Source organism: Oratosquilla oratoria, chromosome 3, assembly GCF_046742065.1.
Source record: "Oratosquilla oratoria isolate Oo_2021 chromosome 3, ASM4674206v1, whole genome shotgun sequence".
Lineage (NCBI taxonomy): Eukaryota > Metazoa > Arthropoda > Malacostraca > Stomatopoda > Squillidae > Oratosquilla > Oratosquilla oratoria.
The window spans coordinates 12,884,098-12,908,238 of record NC_134779.1 but is presented as its reverse complement, the minus strand read 5'-3'; the positions used below and the strand labels follow the sequence as shown (position 1 = coordinate 12,908,238).

The following is a 24,141-nucleotide window of genomic DNA, read 5'->3' as shown; positions in this document are numbered from 1 at the left end:
GACAGTTTGAGACCATTATTTCTTGTTGGATTCTTATTCAGTATAAAAAATTTGTCACTTCTGATGTAGTCAATCCCCTTTAGACTCTTAAAGACCTGTATCAAGTCACCTCTGAGTCTACACTTTTTTAGAGAAAACAGATTCATATGTTTTAGTCGATTTTTGCATGATTTATTTTTCATATTTGGAATCAGTTTTGTGGCTCACCATTGTACTTTTTCCAATCTGTCAGTGTCTTTAATGAGATTCGGTGACCATATGGAAACAGCATGTTCCAAATGTGGACGAACTAATGATTTATGTAGCTTTTGTTAATGAATTTCCAAATAACTTGTAATCATACTTACTGTTATTTTTACCTATGTGCATAAACTTGCATTTACTTGTGTTGAATTTAGCCACTTTTCAGACAATTGCTGTAATTTATCTAAATCTTCTTGGATATCTATTTGATTTAAGTGATCATTTGCCATTCTGCAGTTTTGTATCATCAGGAAATTTGGAGACAATAGATTTTAGTCCATGGTCTATATCATTTATATATACTATGAATAGAAGTGGCCCAAGAACAGAACCCTGAGGAACTCCACTTGTAACATTTTTCCATCTAGAAGTTTTCCCATTTAAAACAATCCTCTGTTTTCAATCATTCAACCAATTTCTAGTCCAACTTAATAGATTACCACTTACTCCATGTGAAACTAATTTAGTAAGTAACCTTTCGTTGGGGACAGAATGAAAAGCTTTTGCAAAGTCATCAACCAAAACATACACAGTTGCTCACCATAGTAGTCCCAGGAAAGAAGCAGAGATGACTGCCAATGTAGAAGACTTAGTGGATACAGAAGTAGAAAATGTAGTAGATCAGCACACTTTAGCAAAGTGTCCCTGCTTATTACACTTATGACAAGTGATGTTTCTTGTAGGACACTGTCCACAGTTATGATGGGGACTACCACAAAATTAGCATCGGAACTTCGAATTGGTAGTAGCGCAGGTCCTTTCAACAGAATAAGCAGTTTCAGATGTTACAGCAGCACAGGTACCATCATTGGTGCGAATAGGCTCAGGTGTCGCAGCAGCACTTACACCAGACAGTAAAATGAGAATAAGACTCCAAGGTCTTCTGAGCAACATTGAGTGCTGGCTTGATCAACAGCTGTATTTAGGTCCAAAGTTTTGTTTTCAAGCAGTCATTGCCTGATTGTATGAGAGAGCAAACCATTGATGAAAGAATCCCATATGTAGTCATCCCAATTCTGTGAAGCAGTAACAGCCTTAAAGTTACAATCCTTGCTGAGCAGCTGAAGCTCTTGTAGATACTCATCTATTGTCTCCCCTTCATGCTGTCTATGAGTAGCCAATAAATGTCTTGTGAATGCTTCATTTTTGGGCTTGACATAGAGGTCTTTGAGAAGATCTATAGCTGATTCATAGGTAGTACACTGCAATGTAACCATATACAGTTGGAGAGACAAAATTTATTAATATATCCAGTTTGTTAGGATTAAGATTTGCAATGGATTCCAGGAATACAGAGAAAGTATGATTCCAGTGATTCCATTCTCATGCAGCAGTAGGTGAGTTGGGATATACATCCAGGCATTCAGGACTCAGGAACTTCTTTATCTTCAGATCAGATGCTGCCTATTTCGGTTGAATAAATTGTGGTTACCTCAGTGATTACTCAGAATCTTTCTTTAAGCTTTATTCAACCGAATTACATCAGCACAGTCTGAAAACAAAACAGAAAGTAATTATATACCCATTCCAACTAGGCTAACAAGTACAATTAGTTTTATAAAGCTCACCACAATTAAGATTGGCCAATGAGTCAGTCAAGAATTAAATATTGTATTACTGTCTGAGTATCATTCTTTTCTGTAGTGCCCTGTCAAAGCTTCTTCCAGGTTTAGGTATTCACAATCCATCCCTCTTTTTTGTGTATCTCAAGTGCTATCAAATAAAAACATTATTAGTTTTACAAGACCTTATCTGAATAGACTGGCAATCAAAATTATTTTTTCTTCATAATTCGTCTATCTTTTACAATTTCTCACACATTTTGATTATCATAAAGATCAAGGATACTGATCTATAATTCAAAGGTCTTCCTGCTTCCTCCCTTGAAGATTGGTACAACAGTGGTCTATTTTAAGTCCAGTGGCACCTTTATTCCAGGGAATATACAATTAGCTGTATAAAACCAATTCTTTTCTATTATTTCAGTATCCAATTTGAGACACCATATAGCCCTATCACTTTTCTCAGTTCTAATTTCTTGATAAGTCTTTTTCATTCTTCCCCTTTTAAATGATTTAACACATTTCTGTTAAGTTTTCCTCCTTTCTCTTAACATTCTCCTCTTTAGCAAATAATGATTAAAATTTGGTCTTTTTCTATATGTGAGGACAGAGAGGTGGGGTCACCAATTAAATGAAGTGGCCTTGCTGTGTCTTGATGCATTTCTCCCAACCCAGGGCAGGGATGACCCATCATCCAGGAGGAGCCAAGGGAAGAGGGAGGGAGGGGTGGTGAATGGGAGTGGATTATGTGGGGATGAAATGGGTGAGTGAATTTATGCCTTTGGCTACCTCACTTGTAAGGGGGAAAAAGCCCTCGGTATATGTATTTCAATTTGTTTTCTGGTTTCTTTATATACTGTCCCTTTACTATTTTTTCAATATCTGATTTAGAGTTCTCCAAAATAATTATTTTATCCTTCTGTCCTTTTCTCATTCATTTAATTGGCTTCATATACAAATTCCCTTATATTCATATGTTCATCCTCTGTAGCATCTCTCCTGACTCAAACATCCTTTAACTTATCACTACTATATGCCTGTATTAGGTAAAATATAAACAAACAGAATCTTTGAAGTTTATTATGTGTGGATAAATAAGTCTAATCTTAACAGTGTTGACAATATAGTAAACAAAATTTAGCATTTTGTTGGCAATAACCAGTGCTTCTATTCTTGGGGACAATATCACACCAAAGAGGTGGTCATAGAGGTAGAGAGATTTATGGAAGGTTGTCTGAAGGAGCCTGGGACCCTGGGTCTCCTGCTAGAGACCTGGGGCAACAAACTGTGAAAAGGAGGGGATAGTAGAAGTTAAAATTTATTAGCATTCTTTTAAGAGTAGAGATTTATCTCCAATCATAAAAAAAAAAAATGCTGCTTGAATGGTCTATAAGGATGTCACTATAGTCCCTAAAATATTGACTGCATGAAACTTATGCAGTCAATACCCTATTATGTAAATAATCATTGCCTCGAGTTTCACTGACTGGAAACCCACAGTTCCACAGTGGCTGGCAATGGTCCTCAGGCCCTCCTATAGATCTTGCTAGCTTTAAACTTTGGAGACAAAGGAATTAAAAGTAGAGGTTAGATGTGTATGACAGAGGAAAAGGATGAACTATATGGAGTAATGCTTGGTGAGAAAGGTAATGATTGTTGTTGAAACAAATGTTACAATGGATGACCGGAGTGAATGGCAGAAAAATAGGGAAGACTCTTAGTAGTGGCTATACAGGATAAGCACACATGTACCCACACATGGAAATAATAATAATAGTTGCATCGAGTTTCACCGACTGGAACCCAGCAGCCCCAAAACGGATGGTAGTATTCCTATTTCCTCCTATAGATCACTTGAGAAAGTTGGGACTTGTATGTGTTGTATTATCATGGAACTGTTTCAAGGCCACTGGCTCATAGGAAAAATAATGGAAACTATCATCAGAGATGCTATCGAACATCATTTAGAAAGTAACCGTTTGATGACAGCCAGCATGGTTTCAGAAGGAAACGTTCTTGCGTGACTTACTCGAATTCTACAACACAGTTATCTTGAATTATGACAAAAGAAACAATATAGATATAATATATCTAGACTTTGCAAAAGCTTTTGATATCGTCCCACACGAAAGACTACTTACTAAATTAGCTTTACACGGAATAAGTGGTAGCCTATTAGGTTGGACTAGTAATTGGTTGAATGGTCGAAAACAGAGAGTTGTTTTAAATGGAAAAACTTCTAGATGGAAAAATGTTACAAGTGGAGTTCCTCAGGGTTCATTCTTGGACCACTTCTATTCATAGTATATATAAATGATATAGAACATTGGACTAAAATCTACTGTTTCCAAATTTGCTGATGATACAAAACTGTGCAGAGTGGCAAATGATCACTCAAACCAATTAGATATTCAAGAAGATTTAGATAAATTACAGCAATGGTCTGAAAAGTGGCTAATGAAATTTAACATAAGTAAATGCAAAGTAATGCACATAGGTAAAAATAACTAAGTACGATTACAAGTTATTTGGAAATCCGTTAACAAAAGTGGATAGTGAAAAAGATCTTGGCATAATTATCAGTAACGACCTCAAATCATCCAAGCAGTGTATTTCAGCCTCTGAGAAAGCAAATAAGATTCTAGGACTCATTGCACGATCTTTTGATTTCAAAAGTCCATCACTCATTAACAAGCTATATAAATCGTTAGTTCATCCACATTTGGAATATGATGTTTCCGTATTGTCACCGAATCTCATTAAAGACATTGACAGACTGGAAAAAGTACAAAGGCGAGCCACAAAACTGATTCCAAATATCAAAATTAAATCATACGAAAATCGACTAAAACATATGAATCTCTTTTCTCTAAAAAAGCGTAGACTCAGAGGTGACTTGATACAGGTCTTTAAGATTTTAAAGGGAATTGACATCAAAAGTGACAAAATTTTCACATTGAATAAGAATCAGACAAGAAACAATGGTCTCAAACTGTCTGGAAATAGATTCAATTTGGAAGTAGGTAGAAACAACTTTGCCAACCGTGTAGTTAATGAATGGAATAAACTTCCTGCACAGGTAGTGCAATGTACTTCAGTTCAAAGCTTTAAGAATCATTTAGATAAACACCTAAGGAAGATGCTGTAATGATTATAATTTATTTTATATTATTTGTTTTAGTTTTGCTATCATTTGTCCGACTCATTTTCATTTATTATTAGTTATATGTCAATTTATTATTATTTACTATTTACCTGTTTGTTTATTATTTAACTATACCTATGCATTTATTTATGTATTTTATTTATTTACATTATTATAGTTTTTTATTTATTATTTTACTATTATTGTTTTTTTTTCGCATCTGATCTAGATATGGACCAAAAGGTCTCCTGTCGGCATGCTCCGCCTTTGTAATCCTTTGTAAACTGTTGGTAGTTGTTAGCTCTTGTGTGAAAAGGTAGAGGAAAGAGAGTTGGGGTTGACAAAGGTGAGAATGATTGGGCAGCAAGAAGAGGATTCTCTTTGTCCAGCTCATGAGGATATCCAATTGTAGGTACCAGTTGTTGGTCCTAGGTTTTGAAAACCAGAAAATATATGCAAGGGAGAATTGCATCAGGTTGTAGCCCATTTTACCAAGCTGCCACTTCATAAATGACAATGGGTGTAGGAAAACAAAACAAACATGTGGATAATCAAAGTCACATCTGCTACAATTTAATGTGGAGACAAAAAAGGTTCACTTTTCTCAAATCTTTAATGTCCATTATTCATTTGTACAAAACTCAAGTACAGAGGAAGATCTGCATTCTCCAAATATCAAAATTGTCCCTTTTTCATTTCATGAGTTGTGAGTAAATAGGAACCAATTGCACTCCCAAACACACTGGCTCCACAGCTACCACATTAGTACATTTCATCATTAATGCCAAACCCTTTATGTGCACATCAATATTTTCATGAGAGATTCACAATGTCTTCTCCATTTATGCTTGTAAAAACCCTGTTACATCTCCAAAACTAGTTTTGCTCCTAATACTGGTCTTAACTAAATTATCTAACATCTCATTAGCTAGTTCCAGCTTAAGAAAAGAAAAGAGAAGGAAAAAAAACAACAACATATATATATATATATATATACGTACATACATACATACATACACACACTACCATCTGATTTCATAGTGCTTTTGTTTTCAAAAGCAATGGAAGCTTAGAAGTCTCAACACAAAACAATAATAATATAGCACCCCTAATTTTTGTTTCTTGATTTAACAAGAAAATATTTTGTGATCACAGCTAAACAAAAGTTATCTATTACTAAAACTTATTTGGGCAAAACTGCACTTAGCTGTAGCAACCTGTGATACAAAGTCCTTTCTTAAAACTATATTCACCATTTCCTTTAATCTGTATTAAGCAGTATGTCCAAGAAAAAATTATTGACACTAGTTTTGTTACTAATTACAATGCAAGTACATAAACCAAATCCAGAAATAACTCCATATACCCATTAAATAAGTATGCATAGAATTAATTCCATATGTCAATTACATAATTCCCCATTCTTCTGAACTACAGTAAAATGCAGCGCATAAAACAAAAAATAAATATCCAATATCTTTCTTAATCTCAGGCACTTTCATCATGAAAGTTTAATTTACAAATTCAATCCATGTTATATCAAAAAAGTCTATGATAGGCTCATAACACTACATGAATAAAATAAAAATCAAGCCACACATACACAAATAAAATTGAGCAGAAGTTCACATCTAAACTACACAATTCATCCTGGTCTACGTGTCTTTTGGTCCTCTGTTATTGCTCCAAATTGGATTGCACAGCCTCTTTGCAACTCTCTTGACTTCAATAACTTCTTCAAAGCACTCAAAAGCACCATAGAATTTGTTCAGTTCTTCAATGGCATGGTCTTCCAACTGAAATGAACATTCATCAAGACCTAAGAGCACATGTCTAAAGGATGTGAAGAAATGCAGTTTTCCATATAGAAACATAAATACAGTACTTAGAATAGCTTAGAAGGTGATGTAGCCCAAGTTCAAACAATACATGAGTTCAAATCTAAATATGATAACTGGAAATCAAGGATACAGATTAAGTTGGAACTGTACATGAATTTGAGGCTAGGTATATTGAAAAGTAGGAGATGGGACCCAACAATCATTGCTCCTTTCCTGTGTACTACAATTAGGTGGACATACTGAAATAATGTACCCTACAGTCTATACTACAAAGGTTCATAGCTAGTAATAGAAGGATAAATTTTCCATAAACATAAATATCTCGATGTCTACAGAAGTTGTTCTAAAAATGTTGATTTGATCTATTTCTGGCTGCTAATATCTTTTTTTTAAATGCCCTTTACCTGCAAAGTGAAATGGCTGGGCATGGAAAAAAATACATCCTCACTCCTTTCTCACTCCCATCAAATTCACCCCTTTCACTCCTTCCTGCTTCTTCCTTGTGAAAACTCCACCTTATTCTTACTCAGTAATAAGAACATAAGAATGAAGGAGACTGCAAGAGACCATAAGGCCTACACTAGGCAGTTCCATTCCATTACCACCTATCATCCCCATCCATAAAGTTATCTAACCTTCTCTTAAGCAACCAATAGTTTCAGCGCTCACCACATGGTTACCAAGTCTATTCCATTTGTTAACCACTCTATTGGTAAACCAGTTCTTGCCTATTTCCTTCTTAACCACTTCAGTATGAGTCAAATTCTTGCGCACATCAGCTGCCATAGATACAATGCATCACATATCATAAAATATAAAGTCACTGGGTAATAATAAACATAGAAAACATGACCAAACCAGTTCACAGAATCTGGGGGTAACTCGTGTACAACTACAAAAAATATATATATAATCAAGACACCAACACCAGCATCCTCGTGTACCCACTCACGCCTCACGATGCCTACGTAGGCGTCATCGTACTGAAGTGGTTAAATCTAACTTTGTCCAATTTAAATCCATTACTGCCAGTCCTGCCCTGCTATCTTAATAAGATTATCTTATCTGCATCACCCTTGTTAAATCCCTTCACCCATTTGAACACCTTTACTAGATCACCCTGCATTCTACATCTTTCCAACGAGTTTAAGTTGCTTGCCTGTCCTCGTAAGGTAAACTTCTGAGCTCATGTATCATTTTGGTCATTCTCCCTCGTATTGATTCTAGAGAATTAATATCATCATACTGAAGTGGTTAAATCTAACTTTGCCCAATTTAAATCCATTACTACCAGTCCTGCCCTGCTATCTTAATAAGATGACCTTATCTGCATCACCCTTGTTAAATCCCTTCACCCATTTGAACACTTTTATTAGATCACCCCACATTCTACATCTTTCCAACGAGTTTAAGTTACTTAAGCCTGTCCTAATAAGGTAAACTTCTGAGCTCATGTATCATTTTGGTCATTCTCCCTTGTATTGATTCTAGAGAATTAATATCCAATCCATTCTATAGGATGGAAACCAAAACTGTACTGCATAGTTAAGGATGGGTCGAGTTTGATAACTACCCTGCACTTTTATTCATAACCATCCCAGCAATGAAACCTAATGCTCTGTTATCTCTATTTCTGGTGCTAATGTACTGTTTTTAGGATGTAAGGTCAGGACTCATTAGCACTCCCAAGTCTCTTGCATATTCAGTTTTGTCTAAAAAGGTGTTATCTAACCTATATATACTTTCTGGGTTGTGTAAACCTACATTTAAAACACTGCACTTTGAGATATTGAAGTTCATATGCCACTTCACTGACCATGCAAACAATTTGTTAAGATCTTCCTGCAGTATCCCAATGTCTTCCCCTGATCTTATCTGGCATCCTATTTTAAGTGCCATCTGTAAACTTACTAACATCACTAATAATCCCATTGTCCAAGTTGTATATGTGCATAATGAACAATAAGGGACCAAAACCAAGCCCTGGGGAACTCCACTAGAAACACTCCCCCATTTGGGTTTTACACCATCAACCTGTAAATTGTGGCACATCATATGATAACCGGTGTGTAACTGTGACATACATTAAATGATGTGAAGGCTATATTTCACTCCCATATGTCTTAAAATGAAGTTTGGCATCACAGAGTGAACGAGTCCACACACTAGACTTACCCACCCACACATCCCTTAATTCTCCTCCTACATCATAGAAGGGGCAGGTCAGTCATTTCCCCACAACCCACAACTCTCTACTTCTTGTGGTGTAAGATATAAGAAAACTAACACAAAAAACACTCCTATGAAAAGGAAAGAAACAGAACAATTCAAACAGCAGTGGTGAGGAACAGTATGAAAAAGTATAAAAAAGAATGTAGTAGAAAAGTTCCCTGTAGTTCACCCATGCATATATATGTATATATATGCACTACTATATCCAAGTGAAAAAAATGTGCAACTTTGCTACACCACCACACCCAAACTAAGGCAACTATTTGGTTTTCCTTTACTTTTCCAGGCAAACATTAATTCTATAACAGTAAAACTTTCTTTTAAGATTTTTTCCTCTGAAAAATTGCACATCACAGGTATGACCAATGAAACCCTACTGTACAGTTATTGGGGTTAATGATGACCCACTGTTTTCTGTCACTGATCCATGCTCTAATCCATTCAAACAATTTTCCTCCTATGCCATGAGCTTCAACTATCTAGTAGTCTCTGGTGGGCCACCTTGTTGAATGCTTTGCTAAAGTCAAGGTAAACAACACTGTAACTATCATTGTTATCCGACACCTTGCAGACATTAGCGTAAAAAGATAGATGATTAGTTACACATTACCTACCCTAGGTGAACTTTGCTATGAGTCATGAATCAAATTATTTCTCTCAATATGATCTCTAATTCTATTAGCTATTATTGATTCTAGCATTTTACCTATAACCAATGTTAAACTGATTGGCCTGTTGTTGTGCATAGACAATTTCTCACCCTTTTTGAAAGCAGGAATAACATTTGCCTGGTCCCAAGAAACAGGCATGAATCCAGTGTCTTCCAATTTACTAAATACTTCCTTTAATTGCCAGTTCATCCCCCAAGGCAACCCTGCCATGGAAAAGGTTGTTGTTGTCATTCCCTAGACTATCTGGCTGAGCAGTCCCATCTCCCTAAAGAACACCATGGCTGGGATGGGTTTTTCCTACAAATCCATCATAAAGTGAATACTGTATTGTTAGCATGCATTATTGTGTACAATACAATCTTCCATAATGTGTTGTATAGTATGGGATGAAGTCTTACATCCTGGTCAGTTGTCTGCAAAGCTGTCATCCAGCCTCTTCTGGTAGCTTAGAAGGGCTGGATAGTGGCTGCATCAGTCTGGCCATTCTGCTCTGTACTGATTCTGGTGTGGTAGCATCGTCATCATGGGACCACCTCCCAACCCCATGAGTTGGGGGCCAACCATCCATAGCAAACCCCTGTTACTGGATCTCATGCAGGTGGCACTGATCCATGGAAAAGGTTGTTGCCTTAACCTACACATCCTTCTCCAACTCATTTTATCACTGGTCTGGATGGATGCCATGCAGAATGTCTAAAAAAAGGAGGTACAGTGATGGTGGACTGGCTGGTGAGGTTATTTAATGTTTGCTGAAGAGAGGGTAGAGTGGCGGAGGACTGGAGGAGTGCCTGTATAGTTCCACTTTACAAGGGAAAAGGGGACAAGTGTGAATGTAGTAGTTTCAGAGAGATTAGCTTGTTAAGTGTAGTTGGGAAGGCTTATGGGAGGATCTTGATTGAGAGGATTAGGAGAGGAACAGAGGGAGTAATTGGTGAGGAACAGTGTGGATTTAGGACGGGTAGAGGTTGTGTAGATCAGATCTTTGTGGTAAGACAAATATGTGAGAAAGCTATAGGAAAGGGGAAGGATGTTTTTTGGGCTTTTATGGATCTGGAAAAGGCTTACGATAGGGTAGACAGAAAGGCACTGTGGGAGGTTATGCAGATATATGGGATAGGAGGAAAGCTTCTAGGAGCTGTCAAGAGTTTTTATGAGAGTAGTAGAGCTTGTGTCAGGATTAGAAACGGAGAGAGTGAGTGGTTCGAGGTAAAGGTGGGACTTCGTCAAGGATGCGTTATGTCGCCCTGGCTGTTCAACTTATACATGGATGGGGTGGTGCGAGAGATAAATGCAAGGGTAGTGGGTCTGGGATTGGAGATGGTTAAAGAGGGTGGAGAAAAGTGGGAGGTGAGCCAGCTGTTGTTTGCTGACGACACTGCGCTTGTGCAGGATCAGAGGAGGGACTGAGGAGGTTGGTGACAGAGTTTGGGAGAGTATGTGATAGAAGAAAGCTAAAGATAAATGTGGGTAAAAGTAAGGTGATGAGATGTACAAGGGGTGAAAGTGGTAGTAGACTGGAAGTGAGCATTAAGGGAGAGCAACTGGAGGAAGTGGATAGTTTTAGATACTTGGGTGCGAATGTGGCAGGAAAAGGTGGAGTGAAGGTGGAGGTAGAATGTAGATTGAGAGAAGCGAGTAAATGCCTTGGTGGATTGAAGAGTGTAATGAGGAATAGACATCTGGGTATGGATGCTAAGAGGAGACTGTATGAAGGAGTGATTGTGCCAACAGCACTGTATGGGGCAGAAACTTGGAACATAAGAGAGGAAGAGAGAAGGAGTTTGAATGTGTTTGAGATGAGGTGTCTGAGAAGTATGATGGGGGTTACTAGGCTGGATAGAGTGAGAAATGAGGAGGTGAGGAGAAAAACGGGGGTGGAAAGGGAGTTGGGAGATAGGGTTGATGAAAGAGTATTAGGATGGTTTGGACACATGGAAAGAATGAGTGAAGAAAGACTAGTAAAAGAGGTGTGGAGGGAGTGAACATGAGGGGACGTCCTAAGATGAGGTGGATGGATGGGGTGAAGGGGGCTTTGGGGAAGAGGGAAATGTCTGTTGAGGAAGGACGGGAGAGGACAGAAGACAGGGGTGAATGGAGAATAGTTGTATATGGATGATGTGATGCATGAGGTGGAATGGGCATGGGGATGGGGGGTGAGGTAGTATGTGTGAGCAAAATTTGACGCAGCCTGAAGGGATTTCTCCTCGTCTTCTCCTTTTATGCATAGGGGGACAGAGAGGGGGGTCGCCGATTTAATGAAGCGGCCTTGCTGTGGATGTGCTGTGTCTTGGGACACTGCTTCTGACCCAGGGCAGTGGACAAGGTGCAAGGATGACCCGTCATCCAGGAGGTGCTCAGATAAGAGGGAGGGTGGAGGGGTGTGGAGTGTATTCAGGGATGGAATGGGTGGGAATGATTTTATGCCTTTTCCTTTTTGGCTACCTCCCTTGCAAGGGGGAAAAAGCCTTGGTATATGTATGTATGTACATATTTTTGCCTGTGACATCCTGACCACAACTTCTATGGGCTTCATACTCCTTACTCTCACTCCTGGTACTACAGGATCACCACAAGCAAGAACCATCAGTGGTGCATTCAGTATACAGTGATTACTTCATAGGCTCCTTTTAGTGCTTCCACTCACTTCCTTCTCAGAGCACCTCCTATATTCTCTCCCTCCTTCACTCTGTGACTAATCTCTTCCTCCACTCTTCCATTAACTTCCTACTTGTTCCATTTACTGCTCATGCAACCCTGCACATTAATAAGCCTTGTGCTCACTACTCTTGATTACTAAAGCAAGAATAAAATAAAACCTATATGAAGGTATGAGTAATCTATTTTAAGGGGTGGAAGAGGGGACATTAAGGAAGGACTGAGGCTTGACCACCAACCAGAGGATTCTCAACCTGTCTCCATAACTATCAACTTTACTTTGCAGATAATGGTGCACAAGTTGGAAGAAAGAATAAGTGTAACTGACCTGGATCAAAGAGAGTGGCTTGGACCTTTCCCTCATGTAGTTTTCTGTATGTTTCTCTTCCTCTTTTAGAATATGAGAAAATGATGGGATGGATGATAATCCTTCTGATGGGATGGAAGAGGGGAAAGACTTTGGAGTCTCTGGAGAAGCAGCAAACTGGCCAGCAGCTTCAGCACTGCTACTCTCACCTGGTCTTTCAACAGTTGCCCACCTGTCAAGACACAAAAGACATTGCATAATACTTCTTTGTACTTTTTTCATGTGATTGTCAGAACATTTTGTTATTTTTCATGTGATTGAAAGAACATTCTGTTTTTTCATGTGGTTGACATAATAAACATTCTAAGTCTTATGCAACAAAATATTGTTTGCATTCTTATATCAAAAGGTATCTTTTCCCTTATACAGGAGGTAACCAATCAGGACATGCACCCTCCATCCCTGACTCCCACCCATTGCCTGAGTCAAAAGCAATGCAGTAAATCACAGCACCTACATAGTAGGGCCCAACAGCCAAAGATGGTTTAACCCCACTGCTTCATTACATGACAGCCCTCTCTCCTTGTCCACTCATGAGTAATTAGAGAAGACAAGGAGAAATCCTTTCAAGTTGTGTCAATTTATCATTCACACACAACCATTCTCCATTTACAACTATTTTTCCTGCTCAACAAGGATATTACATTCTTGGCTAAAATTATTCTAACCTCTACCATTCCCTTGTATTTTCTGACAAAGGGACCCAGCATATGGTACTGACAGCATAAACTTTATACATTCAGTACTTTAGGGGCCTTAGTGATATTCCCATGGACTTGTGTTGTGCACCTTTCTTTTATGATTGAAGACTTATCTCCAGTATATATATATATATATATATATATATATATATATATATATATATATATATATATATATATATATATACACATATATATAAAATTACTCTTAATTTGTACTATCTCTCCATAGAAGAAGAGAAAGGAGAAGGCAGGAGATAGGGGTGAGTGGAGAATGGCTGTGTATAGATGATACTGTGATGCAAGGAAAGGAGGGGAGGGGAGAGTAGGGAGTACAGTACTACCTCTCATTAACGGATGTTAATTAGCTGTGTTTGCGGTGTTTTTGGTGCTGTTGTTTAGTGCTGTGCTATCACTGTGCCACCCAAAAACCACTCCAAATCAACAGATTATTCACATCAACAGACACCATTACCCCCCTTTTAGTCCGTTAATGAGAGGTAGCACTGTAGTTATGTGTGGATGATATTATGAAACAGCCCAATGGGATTTCTCCCTATCTTTACAATTTTCCACATAAGGGGACACAGTGGGTTGTCACTGATTTAGTGAACCAGCTTTCTTATGGATGTACTGAGTCTTACTGCATTGTTTCTGAGCCAGGACAGTGGGCAGGAGACAGGGATGACACTCCATCCACAAGGCACTAAGAATGAGAGGGAGGAAAAGGTGGTGGATGGGAGTGGAATGGGTATTTACCTAGTTGTATTATATGGGAAGAGAGCTATGCTTGTAGTGACCTGTCTTTGTGTCTTTCAGCATCTAGTTTGTTCTTAAATTCTTGTATAGTTTTTGCACACATTGTTGCTTCATCCAATTTGTTCCAGATATCCACCACTCTGTGTGGGAAACTATTCTTTTTCAGATCTCTTTTATAACTATCCTTTTTGAGTTTCTTTTCATGTCCTCTCATAATTCTGTAGATGGTCAGTAGATATACTCTTTCTCTTCTTTGTTTCAGGGTTGGTAGTTCCAGTTTGGACAACATTTGTTTTATGTCAATTTAGAGTGTTGGTGCCATCTTTGTCATTGCCTTTGAATTATTTCTAAAATCTTTATATTCTTTTTAGTACTGGGTGTCCATAGTGTTGCAGTGTACTCCAATCTTGGTCTTATCAGTGTGACTAATATTTTCTTTACCATTTCCTCATCCAAGTAGTCAAAGGCCACTTTCATTGATCTTAGTAAATTGAAGGTTTCTCTGACTATTTTGTTGATATGTTTGTCTGGTGACATGTCTTTGCTGATAATTACTCCTAGGTCCCTTTCCAAGCTAACTTTTTTTACTTCCTTTGTACCAATTTTATATTGCCCTGATATTCTATTTTTACTTTTTCCAAGCTCCATTATACTACATTTCTTGATGTTAAAGTTCACTTCCCACTTTTGACTCCATTCCCAGACTTTATTCAGGTCTTTCTGTGGTGGTTCATAGTCTTCCTCTGCACTTACTTTCTTTAGTAGTTTTGCATCATCTACAAAGAGTTCCACACCTTCATCCATGTCATTTATATATATGGCAAACATTATTGGAGCCAATACAGAACTTTGTGGGACTCCACTTGTCATTTCTTCTCAGGTCAAGTTTTTGTCTCTAAGTACCATCCTCATTTTTCTCATGTTCAAGAAATCTTCCATCCATTTCAATAACTTTCCTTGTACATCACCTATTATTTAAATTTTTCTTAGTACAGGAGTCCCTCAAATAACGCGAATTCGAATAACATGGATTCAATCATACACGGATTTTATTTCAAAACCATCTCAAATGTAGAGAACCGTTTTAAAATTCGCGCCGAGTCGGACTCGCATACGCACATACGCGGCAACATCGCAAACATTTGTGGTGACTGCTTTCTATTTTATCATATACAGTCGATCCTCATATAACGTGGTCATTATGTACACTGGGAACTGCTCAAACAAGGGTGTGGGGCGAGGGGATAGCCGTGGGTGGCTGCCTGTGGTCACCTGTCAACCTTCGGGTACTGATGCAGGAGGGAGGGAGGGGAGGAGAGGGGGAGTAGGGGGTGGTGGGGGGTAGCCAACAACCTTTAGCTTATCGCTTCCACCACCTGCGCCGTGCTATCGTGAAATTTTACCGCCCTAACCTGTTGAAGTGTAATGTTTCTTTTGTTTGGAACACAACTTTTTAGTCTGATAATGACTGTGCTTGTCGTGTCTTAATTTCTCTTATGAGGTTCTTGTTGTTACTGGCAGTGGTGGTTTGGGAGATCAAAAACAGACATATACACACTTACACACGTGTAAACAAACCTTGTACTAACACGTGCGATGAGAAAGATTTTCCAGGATTTAGTAAGTATGAAAGCAGGAACTTAAGTCAATTATTAGAGATAGAGAGAGATATGAGCAAAAATAGGATTCGGTGGGAGAATGAAATTATGGACTTAAGAAAAGATATCATAGGATTAATAGACTGCTTAGCACAGGCGAATCACGAAATTTCTGACCTAAGAAAAACCAACTTGGATCTTACAAACGAGATTAAAGAAATGAAAAGGGATATAAATGAGTTGAAGAATGACAACGAAAAGAAGAAAGCTAATGATAATAACAGCAAAAATTTAAAGATAGAGGTGAACAATAAATTACAAGAATTGACACAAAAGATCGAAGAGAACCTAGGTGAGGAAAGTATTCAGAAAATTAAGAAGTGGAAGGAAAACATCGAAAACAAGGAAATTGCTTTTAAAGAAATAGTCAAGCAGCAAATGCAGGATAATGCAAAAGACACAATTATCCAAGTGATTAACGAAAAAGCTAACTGGGTCAGGGATACAGTAGATAGGAAAAAATGCATTGTGGTATATGGACTAAAAGAAAAACAGGGATTGGCGAGGTACATGAGAGAAAAAGAAGAAAAAGAGACAGCAGTAGAAATCCTAAATGAAATTCAGGGGGGAGAAAGAGATGCACGCATAGACCTGGAAGAGACATATAGAATCGGTCGCTATTCTAAGGATAGAAATCGACCTCTAAAGATAAAATTAAGGTCACAGATGGTAGTAGAAGACATATTTGAAAAAGTAGGCAACTTGGCAAAGAGTGAAAAGTACAATAAGATATGGATAAAAAGATAAATGAATACTGAGGAATTAGAAAAAGAAAAGTCACTAAGAGAAGAAGCAAAGGAAAAAAAACTTGATGAGAATGGAGACAGAATGCAAAGAATTCCATTGGAGAGTAATCGACATGAGATTGAGACAATGGCGCATCAAAACGAAAAAACCAAGGACAGAAAAAATAATGGAGAAGGAAGAAAATTAAAAGTGGCCTATACTAACATTGACGGATTAATTTCAGGTCTGAACGAACTCAATGATTATCTGTTAGAAGAAAAACCAGACATAATGGGAATTGTAGAGACTAAACTAAGAGGTGAAATACCATCCATCGTTATTGGACAAGGCCTATACAATTACTGGATAAAAAACAGGGACAAGAAACAGGGAGGGGGAATCATGTTCTTGGCCAAGAAAGACCTAAACGTGACAAAAATTGCAGAGGGCAAAGGTAATGTTGAACTGATCATGATAAAAGTCGAAGGCAAGAATATGAAAAGTAGAAAGTTTGTGGTGACCTAAAAACGAATGCTTGGAAAGAGAACGAACATACAAAAATGCTAGAAGATACAAGAAAATCACTAAATGAGATACTAATGGGTAAGGGTAATCTGGTAATTATGGGGGACTTCAATTGCAAAGAAATTTGTTGGGACAACATGACAGTGCGAGGAGGAGATGACTTGTGGGGCAACGTACTGCTAGACATGACCATGGAGTACACAATGACCCAATGGGTCAGTGAAAACACAAGGTACAGAAACAATGAAGAGCCATCAAAACTAGATTTAATATTTACAACAGAACCTGAAATAGTGGACAAAGTCCAGTACAAGACACCAATTGGAAAGAGTGACCATGTACTCATTGAAACTGTACTAAAGGAATAGACATGGAGAGGAATGAAAAGCATAGGAAAGGAAGATTGATGTGCAACAAAACAGACTTTGCAAAACTAAAGACATTCTTCCAGAATGCAAACTGGGAAAAATTCTATATGGAAGAGACAACAGTGGAAGAGAAATGGAATATATTGATGGATAATTACAATGAAGGGGTAAACAGGCATGTACCAAGACAAAAGCGAGAGAGTACATTAAATGTTGGTTCAACAAAAGATGCAGTGAGGCAAAAGACAGAAGGGACAAAGCTTGGAAAAGGTGGAGAAAAGACAAAAAACAAAGCAAATGGCAAATTTATATAAACTATAGGAATGAGTATGTTAATGTGAGAAGAGAGGAAAAAAGGAACCATGAGAAGGATATTATAGATAAATGCAAAGATCAACCCAAGCTATTCTATCGGTATGTGAATGGTAAACGTAAAACCAAACAGGAAATGGTGAAACTACGCCAAGGAAATATAGAATACACAGAAGAATTAGAGATGGCTGAAGTCATGAACAACCACTTTAAATCTGTCTTCACCAGAGAGAAAATACAAAATTGGGATGTAGATAATAACAAGCAATCTCCCCACATAAGTGAGTTCAAAACATCACAAAAAGAAATATCAGAACATCTATCAAAACTGGATGTCAGAAAATCACATGGCCCGGATGGTATTGCAAATTGGATTCTAAAGGAATGCAAAGAAGAACTAACATACAAAATACACATCATAATAAATAGCTCACTCAAAGAAGGAAAGATACCTAATGACTGGAAAAATGCTAGCATTGTACCAATATATAAAGGAGGAAACAAGGAAGAACCCACCAACTATAGGCCAGTATCACTAACAAGCACTATAGCCAAAATTTGTGAGAAAATCATCAAAAATAGATGGGTAAAACATCTGGAAGACAACAACATATTAAACCCAAGACAATTCGGGTTCAGACAAGGAAGATCATGCACCACAAACTTAATATGCTTCTACTCAAGGCTAATAGACATAGTGCAAGAAAGAAATGGATGGGCTGATTGAGCATTCCTAGACTTGCAAAAATCCTTTGACAAAGTATCACACAGAAAATTACTAAAAAAAAACAGGAACACATAGGAGGAATACAAGGGAACCTACTAAAATGGATGGAGGACTTCCTGACTGGTAGAAAGATGAGAGTAGTGCTCAGAGAAAAATATTCAGATTGGAAAGAAGTGATCAGTGGAGTACTGCAAGGATCTGTACTGGCACCAATAATGTTTGCTATCTATATGAATGGCATGGATGAGGACATGAACTGTTACATGAGCTTCTTTGCTGACGCTGCCAAACTGTTAAGGAAAGTAGAAACTGATAAGGACTGTGAAGCACTGCAAGAAGACCTGAATAGGGTATGGAACTGGAGTCAGAAATGGGAAATGGACTTTAATACTAAGAAGTGTAGCATAATGGAGTTTGGAAAAAGCAAAAACAGAATATCAGGAAAATATACAATTGGAACCAAGGAAGTAAAGAAAGTAGGATCCGAAAAAGATTTGGGAGTAATTATCACAAACGACTTGTCCTATGATAAACAGATTAACAAAAGTGTCGGGGAGACTTACAACTTGCTAAGATCAATAAAAGTGGCATTTGCATACTTGGACGAAGACATGATAAAAAAAATATTGGTTACATTGATAAGGCCTAGACTAGAGTATGCGGCGACATTGTGGTCACCCAGTACCAAAAAGAATATAAAGAAAATAGAAAGAATCCAAAGAGCAGCTACAAAAATGGCACCTGCACTTGCAAACCTATCATACGAGGAGAGATTGGCTAAACTGGAGTTACCGACACTGGAGCAAAGAAGAGAGAGAGGTGACCTATTGACCATCTACAGAATCATGAAAGGCACAGAGATACTTGATAGAGAGGACTTACTTAACTGGGACAAGAGAAACACAAGAGGACATGGAAAGAAAATCAAAAAACATAGTTATAGAAGAGAACTGAAGAAAAACAGTTTTCCACATAGAGTTTTGGACACTTGGAACAAACTGGATAATGAAATAGTATGCGCAAAAACCATTCATGAGTTTAAAAGCAAACTAGACACTGCGAGATGCAATGGCGGGACACCACGAGCATAGCACCCCTTCCCGCAAAATACAACTAGGTAAATACATGTAGACAAGTGTTAGACAACCAGTGTATGTTATGAATGCACGTGCGTGTACACACAAATATGAACACAGACATACGCACGTACATGCTTATTTGTACATGTGAACACACTCATATACACGCACGCACGCACGCGTGCACACACACACACACATACACACACACACATACATATGCCACATACACACACATACACATACGCCACATACACACACACACACGTGTATATGCCACATATTGTACACACATACAGGTAAACGTCGACTTACGATGGCATTAGGTTTCGATAGAGCCATCGTAAGACGATCTCATCGTAAGTCGATCCCCACTCTGTTCCGTGGTCACTGTACCTAGCCTACCTGTATATTAACCACCAGAGATACTGAATATAGCCTATTAAACATGTACAGTAGTTTATTTAATTATTTTTATCCTTTTTACCATATTCAAACACTATAATATGTATTTTCAGTACGGAACTTAAATCTCGCGGGCAGCAGCCAATGCCAGCCGTACGACGTGACGTAATAATACTCGCATCATAAAATATAGTCACCGCTTCTATCGATCGTTCTCTCTTTCACCAGCGAATTTTGAAAACCACAGAGAATGGGATTTAGGGCACATTTGAGAGAATGTAAAAACACAGGGGCGACTACAATAAATATAATCAAGACGCCGATATGGCAGCGTCGCGAATCCACTTGCTCCTCATGACGCCTACGTGTGCGGCACCGTATGGAAGGGGTTAAATTATCATATCGTCGTCGTCGTCGTCGTCATCGTAAAGTCGAACAATCGTAAGTCGCGGCCATCGTAAGTCGACGTTTACCTGTACAGGTAAACGTCGACTTACGATGGCCGCGACTTACGATTGTTCGACTTTACGATGACGACGACGATATGATAATTTAACCCCTTCCATACGGTGCCGCACACGTAGGCATCATGAGGAGCAAGTGGATTCGCGACGCTGCCATATCCGCGTCTTGATTATATTTATTGTAGTCGCCCCTGTGTTTTTACATTCTCTCAAATGATTCATTCTCTGTGGTTTTCAAAATTCGCGGGTGAAAGAGAGAACGATCGATATAAGCGGTGACTATATTTTATGATGCGAGTATTATTACGTCACGTCGTACGGCTGGCATTGGCTGCTGCCCGCGAGATTTAAGTACCGTACTGAAAATACATATTATAGTGTTTGAATATGGTAAAAAGGATAAAAATAATTAAATAAACTACTGTACATGTTTAATAGGCTATATTCAGTATCTCTGGTGGTTAATATACAGGTAGGCTAGGTACAGTGACCACGGAACAGAGTGGGGATCGACTTACGATGAGATCGTCTTACGATGGCTCTATCGAAACCTAATGCCATCGTAAGTCGACGTTTACCTGTATATGTATATACGCCACACACATACATACATATACGCCACATGTATATACGGTACACACAAACACATACATACACCACATACATGCGCACATACACACACACACGCACAAACGTACACATACACATACATACAGTTCTCGGTATTTAATATGGAATGTCAGCATACGCGGATTTGGTCATACACGGTAATTACAGGAACCTAACCCCTGCGTTATTTGAGGGACTCCTGTAGTTTTTTGTGTGGTACTTTATCATATGCTTTCTGTAGATCTAGGAAAGCACAATCCACCATCCGTCCCTTTCTTGATCTTCCGTGTCTAAAGCCAAATTATTTTGGATTCAGTATATTATTTTCTTCCAGATGTTTAATCCATCTACTTTTGATAACTTTTTCACATATTTTTGCTACTGTGCTTGTATGGGAGACCAGTCTATAGTTAGTTGGATTTTCCTTGCCCCCTCCTTTATATATTGGTACAATATTTGCATTTTTCCAATCTTGTGGTACCTTTCCTTCTTTGAGTAATACATTATCTTATATATTTTGTCTGTTAGTTCATCTATACATTCTTTTAATATTCAATTTGCAATTCCATCTGGACCATGTGATTTTCTGATGTCAAGTTTTATCATTTGGTTCCTTATTTCCTTCTGTGTCACAGTTATTTCTCTCATGGGGGGGGGGGATTCTTTCTGTCCTTCCTCCCAATTTTGTGTACTTTCAATTGTGAATAAAGATTTAAAATTTTTGTTCATAATTTCAGCCATTTCTACATCTATATATTCATCATTCACTTGACACAGTTTTACTATTTCTTGTTTATGTTTTAGTTTAGGTAGGTCCTTGCATTTTTCTATTATGTCTTTTTCATAGTTTCTCTTTTCTTCCCTGTGTATTTTCATATATTCATTTCTTAGTTTGATATATATTTGTCACTTACTCGTTTTTTTTCTTTTTCCATCTTTTCCAAGCTTTGTCTCTTCTATCTTTAGCCTCACTATATTTTTTGTTGTACCAGCACTTAATGTACACCCTTTCTTGCTTCTGCTTTGGTACGTATTTGTCTATTCCCTCATTACAAATTTCTTTTAATATGTTCCATTTCTCTTCCATCTTTGTTTCTTCATTTAAGTTTTCCCAATTTACATTTTGAGAGAATTTTCTGAGTTTCTCAAAATTGGTTTCGTGTACATTAGTCTTCTAGCTGAGCAGGTTAGGGTCTCATTACTTGTGGCAAAGGTAGAGGTGAGGGCGGTTCGAATCCTGCCACTGGCGAAGTTGAACCAAGGGCATCATTCATTAAATTCCACACTATAATGCCCTCTGTGAGGGGCACCGTCCTAGTCTCCCAATAGGGTGGGGGGGGGAGTGTGCGACATTAAACCATATCATCATTTCTTCTCAAATAAATTTGTTCTTTTATTTCGAACTCTATTAGTATGTGATCATTCTTCCCAATTGGTGTCTTGTATTCCATTTTATCCACAATTTCAGTCTCTGACATAAATATTAAATCTAGTCTCAAAGGCTCTTAATTTTTTCAATATCTGGTATTTTCCTTTATCCATTGAGTCATTGTGTATTCAATGGCCATATCCAGTAGTGTATATCCCCCAAGGTCTTCACCTTTTACTGTCATTTCTTCCCAACATATTTCATTTGAGTTAAAATTACCCATAATTACTATATTTCCTCCTTTCAGTAATTCAATTAATACATGCTTTGTGTCTTCCAACATTTTGGAATGATCACTCTGTCCAAGACTGGGTTTTTGGGGGCACACATATCACTACAAATTTTCTACTTTTCATGTCACTGTTTTCAACATTTATCATAATAAATTCCACATTATTTTTTTCCTTTTGTCACATTTAAGCCTTTGTCAAAAACATGACTCCTCCACCCTGTTTCTCCTTTCTATTTTTCATTCAATGGTTGTATAGACCTTGTCCCACAGTAGTAGGTGGTAGTGGACCGTTTAGTTTTGTCTCCACAATTCCCATTATATCTGGTTTCTTTACTGCCAGATAGTCTTTTAATTTGTTTCGTCCTGAAACCATGCTGTCTATGTTGGTATATGTTATTTTAAATTTTTTCCTTACTCCTCCTTTTTTGTTTATTACATTTCTTTTTTTTATATACCATTTTCTCAGCCTTCGGTCTAGTACTCTAAAAAAAAACTCATTCTTTTCAGTCTCTGTTCACTCATTTTTTTCATTTGCTTCACTTCTAAGTGTCTTTTTTTTTTTTCTTTTTCCTCATCGCTCATTTCTTTTTTCATCCACACATTTTTGTAATTTGCCAGCTTTGCTGTTTTTGATAGTACTTCTGCTATCATTTGAGACCTTAGTTTTTTAGTGGTCTATAATTTTTTTCTTTGGAGTAATGGCCCATCCTATGTACCTCTTCTATCTCTTTGTCCATTACCTGCCTATCCTCTCGTATCTCTTTCAGAATTTCTTTTGCAATTTCTTTCTCTTCTTTTTCTCTTTGGTATCTAGGTACATTATGTTTTTCTTTAATATCATAAACTACAATGCACTTTTTCTTATCCACTGACTCTGACCCAATTTTCTTTTTCCTTAACTACTTTACCATTTCTTTAGCATTTTCTTCCACTTGCTGTATTATTTCTTTAAAAGTTATTTTTTTATTTTCTTGTTCCACTTTCCATTGATTTTTCATTTCTTGAAGATTTGTCTCTTTGTTTCTCCAACTTTCTCAGTCACCGCTCGTATTTGTTCTTTCACTTCTTTTTTCAAAGCCTCATTTTTGTTTTTATCTTCATTTTTCATTCTTTCATTTTCACTTTTGACCATGTTTAATTCCTTTTTTAGTTCATTAAACTCCGTTAGTTTTATCATTAGCTCTTTTAAGTTGGTTCACCTCTCTGAACATTGCCCTGTATTCAGCTTTCAGATCCATTAGTTCCTCTAACAATTCAGCAATCTCCAGATTTTTTAGGACATTTTTATACCTAGATTCTCTTTCCAATTCTAAACCTCTACCTAATATTCCACTTTCTTTTATAAACCCTGAAAATGCATTATTATCAAACCTTTGAGTAGATTTCGGGGTGTCAGTTATACAAGATTTCTTAGGTATGACCCCTAGCGGT

At 37.6% G+C, this 24,141-nt stretch overlaps 1 protein-coding gene across 5 annotated transcripts in view; it reads right to left on the bottom strand.

Moving 5' to 3' along the window:
• Window positions 1–2,869: 2,869 nt before the first annotated feature.
• The window catches only part of LOC143020424 (inhibitor of Bruton tyrosine kinase), a 48,011-nt gene continuing 26,739 nt past the window's right edge, over window positions 2,870–24,141 (bottom strand). For 2 of the 5 annotated variants that reach the window (XM_076176847.1, XM_076176843.1), the window contains exons 17-18: window positions 12,678–12,888; window positions 6,765–10,387 (exon numbers count right to left, since the gene is read on the bottom strand). In XM_076176847.1, coding sequence (XP_076032962.1) covers window positions 10,166–10,387; window positions 12,678–12,888 — 433 coding nt within the window. In that variant the 3' untranslated portion in view covers window positions 6,765–10,165. The other 3 variants (XM_076176865.1, XM_076176861.1, XM_076176852.1) reach the window with 3 other exon arrangements.